Source organism: Anopheles marshallii, chromosome 3, assembly GCF_943734725.1.
Source record: "Anopheles marshallii chromosome 3, idAnoMarsDA_429_01, whole genome shotgun sequence".
In the NCBI taxonomy this organism is placed as follows: Eukaryota; Metazoa; Arthropoda; class Insecta; order Diptera; family Culicidae; genus Anopheles; species Anopheles marshallii.
The window spans coordinates 76,987,497-77,000,080 of NC_071327.1; the positions used below are offsets into that span (position 1 = coordinate 76,987,497).

At 45.9% G+C, this 12,584-nt stretch overlaps 1 protein-coding gene across 1 annotated transcript; it reads left to right on the top strand.

Annotated features, from left to right (window-relative positions):
* Window positions 1-7,797: 7,797 nt before the first annotated feature.
* Window positions 7,798-11,930, top strand: LOC128714808 (uncharacterized). Its single transcript, XM_053809687.1, has 6 exons — window positions 7,798-7,998; window positions 8,093-8,264; window positions 10,531-10,667; window positions 10,755-10,952; window positions 11,020-11,553; window positions 11,634-11,930. The coding sequence occupies exons 1-6, from the start codon at window positions 7,798-7,800 to the stop codon at window positions 11,928-11,930; spliced, it is 1,539 nt and encodes a 512-aa protein (XP_053665662.1).
* The last annotated feature ends 654 nt before the right edge of the window (window positions 11,931-12,584 follow it).

A 12,584-nucleotide genomic window follows, 5' to 3' on the forward strand; every position in this document is an offset into this window, starting at 1 on the left:
AAAATCTCGAAAAATAACCGCCCGTTTAAAATATTATGGGAACAGACATATCAAAATCACACGGCCGAAGCGCGCGTTTATATCCAGCGGTCGAGTTAGACACACTGCTGTCAAACTGCAGGTTTTGTTTTGATTAGGTTTGTTCCGTTTGTCGTCGTTTTTTTCTACTCGCGCATTTTACTGAATTCGCAACACCATAACGGCAACTAAAAGATAAACGTGTCTTTCGTCCGACTCGCAAAACAATCCGCTTATCTATAGACGTCTAGAAAACATATCTGTATCGTTCGCACGCACACCTCAGCGTCCTCGTCTCGCTGTCGTGGAGGTCGGGTCATGAAGGTTACATAAATAAAAATAGGAACCGCTTCCTGCTTCCTGCCATTCTGTCCGCTTCGGAATGGTAAAGCACTTCCAAAAGGAAACCATAATCCCGTGAGCTAGAATACAGACGCCGATGAAAGTGTTCTCATGACGATTGACAGCGTCCCCGGCATCATCCGTCCATCGGAAGACTGTCTGTGGTCTGTGGTGACGGACATTTGACCCGTGTCGCGTTTCAGCGTGCCTGTGTGGAGTGGTCAGAGTGTGTAGCGAAGGGGTATTCTCCTTCGTCGAATATTACCTTTAATCACCGGGTTCAATTCATTCTTGCCTTCCGAAATGCCCACACCCGATGCGTGGTGCCAAGTGCTGTGATCCGCGCTCCCCGTAGCGTTAGTGTTGTAGAGTTAAGAAAAGTTTTGACGGCACGAAGCAGGAGACCGAACCGACTCGCCGTCGGTCGTGATAAAGCAAACGTAAAACATCAAATGTATTCCGGCCATGAATAGCAATACGATAAAGATGAATGGCGACCAGAAGAATGAATCGTTCAAGCTACTGCAGCTGTCCGATGACTCCAAGAGCCTTTCCGATCTCGAGTTGGCGGAGGTGGTATCACAAAGAAAGCGTAAAGTTCGCAGGTAGGTACGCGCGTTTATCGCACCCACTTTGTCACGGGTTTTTTGTGTTATGTCGTGATAACGTACGAAATGCGTATCGCTTCTTGCAGAAAAACACGCCAACGGACATCGTCATATCGAGGGGATGATGAACGAAGCTTAGCCGGTCGGAGCGGCCAAATTGATTGTAAAAATTTCAGCATCTGGCTTGCGGTGGCAATGACCGTGCTGTGGTTGTTCATAATTTCCTACGTCGCTTCTGTCATACATGGTGAAAACCATCGCCTTGAGCTTGCCCTACAGAAAGGTGAGTTTAATTAAAGCTCTAGTGTTTATCTCATAAGTAAGCATCATGTAATGCCACCTTCTGTCACAAGCATATTCACAAACGGGGCAGTGGAAGATGTACAATTATCAACAAAACAGAAAATTAACTTAGAACGTTAATTACCTCTCTTCCTTTTATGAAAAAAACATCGGCAACACGGTGCAAGAACGGCAAGCAAGAATGTTCCTTGCAAATAATCATAATGTAACTTCCTTGCACCGCAATCGAACAAAGTAAACATTGAAACGCCAAAAAGACGCCAACACGCCGGAGACACACAATGCCGAAAGGAGGCAAATCACTCTACCAGAGGCGTCCTTCACCTCCGAACACGTTGCTACGAGTGTTGTCGCCATGGAAAAACGAATCTCACCCCGCGTACCCCATGTGCTTTCGCACCCCAAACACTGTGACGATAGGTCGTTTTTCCCGCGGATATTTTCTATTTCCTGCCCATTGCCGATGCCAAATGCGGGAGATGAGAGAAAATTGACGCAAAGTAAACGAAGCCCGTCTGAGTAGAGAATTGTTCGTTTTTTGTACACTTGCCCAAGAGAAAGAGAGAGGAAATTTCCTATTCTCCGGGGATGGAAAGCTGGCATGATTTATTTCCCGTAGTTTTTCACCGCGAGAATGGAAAACGAGAGCGCGAATGGTACTGCTCTGCGCAACATGCGTTCGTTTGAAGCGATGCGAGCAATTACAGGAAGACACGGACAAGGATGGGTTTTGGGAAAACTGTACTGAGGCAAAATTCGGCGTGTTCGGTAATGGTTCCGATCGGGCACAGCAATTCTGCGTTAGTGTGTTTTCGGATTCGGACGCGTTCTGTTGTTTGTACGCTTGCGGCCCTATCGCGTACGCGCTTTTGCTCCTTTTACCGTCCTTGGACGAGTTTGGTGTTGGTGGTGGTGTAAAACTTTCAAGGAATTACTATCTCCAGTGCAGAGTGCTGTGGTGCGTTAACGAAGGAAACGAGATGCTTCTCGCTTAATATTTGCTTTGCCAGTCCCGTGACAATTGCTATTGAATTACAGTGAAGGTGAAAACGAAGTGTTCTTCTGCGTGGTGTGGACGTGTTAAAAATGTTCTCCTGGCGAAGGAGTTTACTCTAACCTGTTATGTGCTTATCGTACCACCGTAACCTTTAATGAGTGTGTCCTGTAGACGGTTTTAAAATTATCCATTAAACAGCTAAATTTCCTGTAGTGTACGGCAAAACAAAACTGAACACCCAACAGCAGCATCCACATTTGTATGAAAAGTGTTAGGATCATCGGCAGCAGCAGCAGCAGCAATCCTTGGCTACCATATTAAAGCACAGTGACCCATAGTAGACATAGCACCGGGATCGGAACCTTTATATTTTCATCGACATCCTGTCCCTACTATTATCCAACTTCCTGCGTGATAGGCAGCGTGGCCACCACAGTCCGTGGCCCTATTGTGGTGAAAGGAAATCCATCGCCCTTTACCCTTTACGGCAGGCATTATCGTCCCTGCTCCTGCCTTTGACGGAGAAGGCTACTGCCATTTTATTTGGGGGGTGTTTTCTTTCACATCCTTCTTCTTTTTCTTTCCTTCGCGAGTGAGTTTTTTTTTCTCCTCTTCCTTTATGTGATAACATTTTGCTACCGTGGGCTGAAGCTTTTTCCCTCTCGTGAAAAGCTACACTACGGTGTCTAATCGCAGCAGGCGGCTGTCTCTTGCTCTCCCGGTCTGTTGTGTATGTCCTGCGTACACGCGTATACTCGTAGTATGTCCTCGAATGGGGGGTACCGTTTTGTTTCATCCTCGCACTGTATAGAAATGTGTTGGGATATAAAGTGCGAGAGCGAAGATTCGATACTCGAGAGTAAGAGCGAAGGAGACGGTAGAGCGTAGCAGTAGCTGCTGTAGTAATTTCTGTGATGAGTTTGTACTTTTGTTTTGAAGCTGGCTCAGCATTGTGCGTTGGGTTCTAGTAGGTGGATTGAGGCATCAAAGTAGGCAGAAGCAGCAAACTCATCCTAACCGAAGGATATTCTTGACAGTTTTTCGCTGATGTAAGCTGATAGCACGGATACGATTGTGCGTTTTCAATACGCCGCTCCAAAGAGTTCCCTTTACAAAACGGGGGGGGGAATCATTCTTATTTACCTTGTAGCAGTGCTCTAACTATTTATGTTCTTTTCGTATGTTTCAGTGTGAAATGAAAACGTACGACTGTAACTGGCATGTGTGGCTTTTTCCCGTACGCCGTAAAATGAAAGCGGTCGTCGACTTGCCAGCATATCTAGAACAAGAACTCTGCCAGTTGTACGATTGTTCGATGTCTTTGCATAACCGCTCATCGAATGACAAGCCGGAATGATGATGAAAAATCATCCCACCCGCCCCGGGTACCTTTTGTTTGCGTCTTGTGTTGTTCCAAACACAATGTATTGCGATATTACAAAAGATTCTTTGGAATGCGCCGGGAAATGTGTCATCTCCCCCATGCGAAAGCGAAACAACATTCCAAAGATTCGTGAGACTCAAAATAGGCACGCAAAGATAAACGGCATTCGGAGTGAGCAGCATAGAACAGATAGAAGGAAGATGTGGTCTGTAGAACCCACCGGAAAATAGACAGCAAAGGAATGTTGCATATCAGAGTGTATGTATGTGGGAAAGTGGAAACGAATCACCTATTTCACCGCACCAAACATACTCCTTGGCTATCTCGTGCGGTACGACAAGTGCAGGAAACAAATATTATTTGCAAATTGATTAGGAGATTATGTTGAATTATGCAGCACGTCCGGTAAGGACCTGATAGGATCCTTTCCACACCCATGGATGGCTTTCCCTGGTGGTAGAATTGTGTTGCGTATTGAGACTCGGAAGCATACAAAAAAAATGGAATTACTTATGAAAGCGACAAGTATAAGATGGCGTGATAGCCATTGCTTTTCTGGCTGTACCTTAGCCCGGTACCGGCAGGTTGCCGGGTAATTTGGTTTCGCTTTGTACCGTACAGATGGCATAAGTACACGATCGTATACTTATTTTTGGTTTCTTTCTCCCTTTCCGCTTTTCGAAAGCGAAACAGTTTCTGTGACGATGATGGAATAAATTACAATAATCTTATGTAAAATAACAGCTACAATTGCCACAATTAAACGTGCTCAGCTGTATGAGCAGCTCGGTGAAGCGGACCCGCCCAGTGATATCTTACAACCGTTTCTATTTGTGTCTGAAGAAAGTCATAACCTTTATAAATAATTTGCGAACAAAAATGTGTTTTTATGCTCTGAAAAGCCAAACCCATCCAATTTGTGCGACTCGGGAAGATTATGTCAGCTTACTTCATGTTACTCTGCCTCTAGCATCAAACCACAAAGTATCTCCAGCAGTGAAGGCCAACGGCGGAAATGGGTACACAGCTGTCAGGTGTTTGGTGACTTGGCAACATATTGCACCACTACGCTGTCTCCTTCGCACCTCTCGCGGTTCAGATTTCTTGCCCTTAAAAAGTTTTCCAATGTTAATGTAGTAAACTTTTAGCGTCAATAAACATTCCTGCTGGTGGTTTGCGGCTCGGGGTGCTTAGTAGAAAACAACGCTTCATCCTGGGCGGATACCAGAGTGGAAAACACTGTAAAAGATTTGGCCTACGTCATTTTCCAACCGACTCGTTAAGGTTTTATTGCAACAGGAAACTGCGACTGCGAGTACGATTACGATGGGGAAGGTATACGATACGCCGTACACCGGGTTGCCGTGTTCGTGTCTAATCAAGACGGTCTTGTTATGCTTCACACCACCACACGGGAACCAACTTTTGATACTCGTTATGTAGAGCCTTTTCGGGGTAAAACCCCCGAAAGCACCGTTCTACGGTTGGAGTCGGTGTGAAGAAAGCTTTTAACCTTGAACTTTGGCCTATTCGCGGTTACTTCTGATTATTCGGACACTTCTCTTAGGGGTTCTAATGTTGGGACACTTAAAAGTGAAAATGTTAGCCGCCGTTTGCTCGGCAGTTCGCTTACATGAAATTTCGCTGGAATTGAAAATAACAACCCCAACCGCGTATCCCTGTTTTGGAGTTACATTCGTTGCCTTGTTTTGACTATTAATCACGACACTTCAGCTCCCAGTGTACTTGCTTACCTTTGCTGCAATGTCTGGAGCTTTACGAAGAAAGTAAAGAGCTGCAATGGTTTGAAATTTAGACACCGATTTCAAGGCACATTTGTTGTTTTGCATAATTCTAATTCCATTCCCCTTCCTGGCGGAAAAAAGTGTAGTACTTTAGCCCATGCTACAAACGTTGCAGACCAATCAATCTACACAGGTGTGCAACAGTGTTGTGAACCACAGCTGTGGGTAACAAATACGAGAAGGCTTTAAAATCGCTTACGATGCCTCTGCTTCGCAGGTTATTATTCTTGTGGTCAACTCGAGACCCTTTGCTCCAAAGGAAAGAAGGTTTCCTGTTTGAAGGTAGAAATTAATCCGTTTTCCAGGTGCGTGTGCCGGAACCGACACATAAAGTCGATCCGTGTGTGACCTTCTGGGAAAAATCATTCTTCGCGCCTGTTGTACGAAAAACGGGAAAGAAACCGATTAGATCGGGCTTCCAAACAGAGCTTGAGTGTTTTGTTTTTTTGGGAGAAGGCAAATTCCATTTACAGGTACGTGTACTGCCGACAGGGAAGGATACCGAAGGAACCGGCTCCCTGTTCCATTAATGGAATTGTCCAGAGATTTAGTCATGCTCGATGTCGGTGCACACTTATCACACCTTCAGCCCTCGTCGGTTAGTCAAGGGATTCGAGTTTTCCAAGAATAGACATTTAAGCAGTTCCACGAAGGAATGTTTTCCTGCCGATAGGAACCGGCCACCGGGAGCGATCTACATTAGCATACGGGAATGTGATTATTTAGATAGTGAATAGACCGCGTGAAGGTTAAATTTCGATTCGAGGGGTTTTTTTTAAGTCACCCACAAGGCCACAACCTCAAAAACAGATCCGCGAAGTATCCTGCGGAAGGGTTTTACCAGAAATTTCTGGAAGTAAAGTCTTCCCAATAAAAAGCGCCCAGTAGTACGTACCCAGCAAAAACAAAAGCGTAATCCGTTGGCAGTTGCGTTGTGTGTATGCCATCCGGTTCCCTTGACGATTACATGTCAGCAAATTTCGACACCCTTCTTGCTTGGGTGAGCGTGGGAAAACCGCTTCCGGAAAATTCCTTAACATCCTTTCCATTCCGTACCGGATGATGTTGGGCGAATGTATGCGTGTGTGTGCTGTGGAAGGAAATTCGGGAACAGAATTGGAAGAGTCAGCATTTTGAGGTGTACCTTGGGTTTTCACAATTGGATTAGTGTTTGATTTGTGTTTTTTTTTATTCTCGTTCAGTTGTTGTATGGGTTTTACGAATTCCACTCGTATTTCGTATCTGACTTCAAAGTGTACGGTGTGTGGGGATGCCTTTGGATGGCTTCCATTTTGTTCGTTAATCTTTACGAAAAGCTTGTCGAGCGAATTTTCTTTACGATTGTCAAATATTTCGATCGATTGCTGGTGCATGAGACTCCGTCTCTTTTTCCTTCGCATTGATTCCTTTCAAACGTTAGGAAAACATTCATAGCGCAATTTGGATTCTTGTTTGTAATTCTTTGATATTTGATTTGAATATAACTATTGGTTTCGTTACGGGCAGGGATGTTAATAGCACCGAGTGACATTCAAATACCGGAATGTTCTCTTTATGATCGATAAGTTATTTAAAATAATATACGGGTGTTTTAAAATAAACCTCGGAATGCAATGCTGGTTGCTGCTGTTGTTCGAATGATGAGTCCCCTTTTCTTGCGTGTCGGTAGATCAATTTTAACGGTCGTCAATTGTGTGCAGTTGTGTGACTTGTTCTCTTCGTATCAAGTGATTGCAATAGCAAATGTGTTACAGTGAGTGAGTGAGAGAGTGAGGGGCAAAAGGAAATATCCACGTCTAATAGGATGATCGGCCAGGTGTCACCGCGTCGACGATAGCGCCCCCGAAGCGGTTGGTACCCGTCCGCACCGGTTGGCTGTACGAATCGTTCAGTCGCGTGCAAGCGGACGACGCCACGGATCTAAGGGTGCACGCCGGCTGGTCGAAGGCGTCCCACTACGGCTACGGTCTGGCCAAGGGTGACGACTACATCGACCGCCAGCACGAGGTCGACGACGACGACGAGGACGAGGACGCCGGCGGCGGCGGCGGTTGCATTGGTGACGGTGACGACACCGGCAACCAGCAGGAGGAAGAACTCGACGGTGGTGAAAGTACCGCCACCGACGGTAGAAACTACGGTGAGCTTACCGAACTCCGACCGACCGGCATCATCCGTGGTCCGTCGAGGCGTGGACATCTTCCACCGCCTCCCTACCACCATCACCACCATCATCTGCACCATCACCACAGCCATCTGCAACAACCAGCGCCACAGCAACCACCCCACTATCGGGTGACATTTGACGAACGACCCCTGGTACCGCATCTTCAGCACGAGATGGAATCGGTTGGACATCATGTGGCGGTACCGTTGCGCGTCGGTGGCAAAAAGATGCGCAAGCGGCGCGAACTAGACGCACTGGTGGCACATTCGCTAGCGAAGAGCTCCAAAGGTGGACGACATGCGGCCAGCAACGGGGTAGCATCGCACGATCAACTGCTGTCGAATTCAACCGACGAACAAGAAGACTATTCTTGGGTAAGTACATGCATAACCGATCTTATTGACGCTGTATATCTTCAACAACTATGAACTAATATTGTCATCTCTTACCGTTTCTACTTACCGGCAGCAACCGAAGGTTCGCACACAGTCCCGGTGCCGGACGAAACGATTCTCCTGCTTGCGCACCTGCGGTCCGCTTCTGTTCGTGTCCTGCATCTTCATCTCGCTGGGCTTCATGTACTGGCTGTATTTCGATATCCGGCAGCAGATATCGCAGTATCGCATCCGCATCGAGCAAGGTGATTAGCGTTGGCTGTTCTATTTCGACGACGTGTGCCCGCCACTGTTGTACTCGGTACCAGGCGTCTCCATGTGCAGCTGATTTATACGGTTCCACACTCGAAACCAATACGCACCACCAGCTCCGGCATATCATATGATTGTGCATCTCTTTATACTCCATTCAACCGCAAACGAGATCTCCAATGTGTTGCGGTTCGGTTGCGGTCCATTGCAAATGGTTCTCAGAACCGGGGGAACCGTGCCGTGTTCGCTTCGGTGGTCAATATAACCAGTCCAGCATAAAGGGCAGTAGAAATGGCAGGAAAGAGAAAACAGCATGTTATTTGGCAACCATCAGAACCACAACATTTTGCCTTTTGGAACCACAAAAACCATTTGCAAAGAAAATATTAACAGAACAGACATGAGAGGGGGCGGTGTCGTGCTGGTGGGCACGTGAAAACTTGTTCCTATGTGAATAGGAAAATGGGTACTCAAAGACATTTCCGATTGTTATGTAACAAATGTGAAAAGAGGAGACATTTGGAAATTCAAAAGCTAGACTTAAGATAGTAAAATAACCCTTTTTCTGTTGTTTATTGTAACATAAAACGATAAGGTGGGACACAAATTGATGATTGGTCCTGCTCGAATGGCAACGGAGGTTCCCGGTAGTGTCTAGAAACGATTTGGAGTCAATCCAATTTGGTTTTTTTGTTCTTCGTTGAACTGTTGCAAAAAAAAGGCAAACAATCCACTACCTGTCGGTAGCCGAAAGATGCCCAGTTGGCAAACGGAATGACTCGTCCGGGTGCCATCGGAGGTCGCATTGTCATATCATTTCGTTTCGCCTGGCATTGCTTTAATTTTGCCATTTCCCAACGAAGGTGAACTTGAACTCGAAACGGAATTTCCGTTCACGCCGCCACACCGGATGGAGCCGTCTGGCCAGTGCGTTGTTTGTGTTCCTTTTTCCCCATTTCCTTATCTTCGGCAGCCCACGTCAACACCGTACGGGTGCGGGGTGAACGAGATCTAATAACGGTGAAGCTTCTTTATTTCGCGTCGCTCTTACCCGTTCATTCGCTTCGAAAATAGATCGATGTCGTTCGCTGACCCAATGTCTGGAGCGTTTTGAAAATTCATTTCTTGTGGCATCAACGCACCGCCAAGGAAGTTGTTGGTTCCGTTTGTAGCATTGTACCGGCGGTTGGAAGTTAATTTATTAATGTCGAAGAGACGCAGCTGCCAGCATTGTCGGTACCCGGCGGAGAAATTAACCAACATCCATCATTGTGAAGTTGCGCAACGTCATCTCATCCAACCCATCGCAGCCTCTCGAATCGATGGTTGAATACAGGACCATTTAAGCTGCTAGGCTCCTGCCGGGTAATTTATATTCTATCCATTTTATTGGCGATGCCAGGAAGGGCGAGCGAAGCCCCGTAGTAAGCATAATACCCAAGGACAGTGAGAAGAATGAGAATATTTTATTGGGATCAAGCCAAGCTTCGGTCAAATGGACGGTACGTTTTATTATCATTATTAGTCCGCTCATTAGAATGTACGAAACAGTCCAGTGCGTAACGATACTAACACCAATTAGTAACATAATTTGATAGCATAAATGGACGGCCGTAGGTCAAGCCGCAAGTAAGATAATGTGTTAGCTAATAGGTGATGCCGCATAACCGCATACACACAATAATGGCGTGAGTGTATGTGTGCATGTATGTCTACAATTTTAGCTACTAAGAATCCGATTGTGTGTGTGTGTAGTGTAACGGCAATTCGGACGTAACGCCGTTAGGATATGATTATCCTTTCAATTACCGCCACGGTTCCCGGCTATAGACCCGAAGCCGCTTAGTGATGCACAGAGAATAATGGGCAATTAGAAGAGGAAAATAAAACGGAAAACCTCATCACCAACGTAAAGGTCTCACGCCGCAATTGGGGGTGGAGGGTCACATGTTCCTGTGAGTGTAATGTCCTGTTGGGGGTGAACGGAAGATAGGAAAGCAGATTTACGACTACACGCCGTCCGCCGGTTGTTCGGTGGATAGTAGAAAGAAAATGAAACGATTGGTGTATCTTCTTTATTGCTCCGTTTATATCCTGTTGTTATTCGAAGCAAACGGTGTAACCAGCCATACCCAGCTGTGGTACGAGAATTAACTAAATTATTTTTGTTTTGTGCTTTCTTTACATGCTGTGAAACTGTTGGAATTGCTGCCCGTTTTGGATTCTCTAACTCTACCGGCCTGCTTACCTCACGCGCAGTTTCAGCAACTAGTCAAAATGTTCCCGATGCACTGCAGAAATGGCATGAAACGTCCAAAAACTTGGAACAAAATCAAACAGCACTCAATGGCAAGCTACGAGAAATGCAGCAAGTACTCACAAACTTCTTTGCCGAGGTAAGTACAGTTCTCGCTGGTGGTTGAATTTTGTACAGAAACTTTTGATTAATTACGCTATTCGCTCTTCCCCTATCTCGCGTCCAGCTCAAACAACTCCGGGAGACGATCGACAAGAAGAACGAAAACTCACAAGAAGCACAGCTTAATCGCTTACAGTCGAGTGTGGCCGACCTGGGCTCCAACATAGGGGATTCGAATTCTCGTATCGGGTTGCTCGAAACACGCTTCGATACGATACAGGCCGACCAGAAGCAGCTAAACAAAACGCTCGAAGATCTCCAGGTAAGAAGCGCAACCTTGCGCCAGACCTGACCGACATTACTAACTGTGAGATGTCTTTCATTTGTAGAAATTATTCAGTCGCATTCAGAACAGTACCGTCGTTACGGATATTATCGGTGGGGATGGTATGGCGAAGGGTATGGAGAAAACGATAGCTGAACTGCGTGATCAGCTTACTGGGCAACTGAACAATCTAGCCCAAAATGTAACCGGTGAGCTGCAGGTGTTAAAGCAGAAAAATCTATGGCTCGAATCGGACCTGAGCAATCAGACCAAGCGCATCGAGCAACTGTTTGATAATACCGTGAACATATCCTCGCACGTACTATCGATCGAGGCCGTTTGGCTGGAGGCACGCAACAACGCAAGTGTGCTCGAAGCGGATCGCAAGATTATTAACGAGCAGCTAGGCGCACTGGCGAACGTAACAACCGGGCTGCACGGTACGATCGAAAAGGTGCAGGAAGAGTGCCAGCAGTATCACAGCAAGCTCGACGAGGTCAGAGGGAAGCTCGGTGAGCTGCAGGACCAAATACAGCAGAACGCGGCTAGGAAGGAATCATCGTTACATCGAGCAGGCGAATCAAACGGAACGCAACAGGTAAGAATCATCTCTTTCTGTTTTTCGTACAAGGATAAGGTTGATGTTAACGAAAACACACATTTTACGTAATTTTTCAGGTGAAGAATGATAATTTGCCGCCCAACTTATCGCAATTTTTCGATGAACAACAAACAGCCAGTACGGCTAGTGCGCGCCCTTCTGCTCCGCCCAAACCGACCGCTGCATCGTCCAGCACCAGCACAACGAGTACTACTACAGCTTCGCTGACCAAGCTGCTGTATCCTGGTACGCTGGTGCAACAGCTATCCACCACACCGCAACCAGCCAGTACCAAAATGGCGGACCTGGCAGCGCCCGTAGGTGGAAACACCATGAGCAAAAAATCGGATGGACCTTTCGATTCCGTAATGTAAGCACGGGGCAGTGATGAATGTTTTATTTTTGACGATCCATCAATATTGGAAAGGAAATGTAAGATTTCTAAGTAAGCCGGTGTAGTGGTGAATGCAAATAATGTCCGGCAACGAAGTTGACGCTACGTGCATTGTAACGTAGCGGATAACACCAACAACAGTCACTTTGCTTGTTGAAAGGAAGGTAAACCAAAGTTTTAAATAGGAAAGATTGTGAGCGTATAAGTACGACAGCAGAATGTATGCGATAGCAAAGAGCTAAAAGGGAAACGACAATGTTGATGGTTGAAACATGGAAGGACAGGAAATTATGATAGAGTACTGATGCAAGCTTAATAGAGTAACAAAACCAAACTGTGTGATTAAACGAGAATCGAGAACGAAGGCAGAAAACGTATAGCGACAGCTTAACATTGCTGGTAACGAGAGGTGAAAGGAGATAGAGCGAAGAAATTGTCACCAATAACACTACAAAACTTACCACAGAAGGAAATTACTCACCATACTGTTTGGAAGTTAACCATTTCTTTTTGGTTTGATTTACAATTTTGCACTAATTAGAATCACAAGTGTAGAGACAAAAGACACAAACACACGGTAAAATAGTATGTGTTATTGAGCAATCAAATAATAAGTCTAATTTTCAAAGCATAT

What these genes read in the sequence shown, in the direction of transcription:
- LOC128714808 (XM_053809687.1), top strand. Translation starts at nt 7,798, where the DNA reads ATGGAATCGGTTGGACATCATGTGGCGGTACCGTTGCGCGTCGGTGGC. An exon ending in TCGCATCCGCATCGAGCAAG is followed by an intron (nt 8,265 to 10,530) that starts GTGATTAGCGTT and finishes CCTCACGCGCAG; the next exon opens with TTTCAGCAACTAGTCAAAAT. An exon ending in AAACGCTCGAAGATCTCCAG is followed by an intron (nt 10,953 to 11,019) that starts GTAAGAAGCGCA and finishes TTTCATTTGTAG; the next exon opens with AAATTATTCAGTCGCATTCA.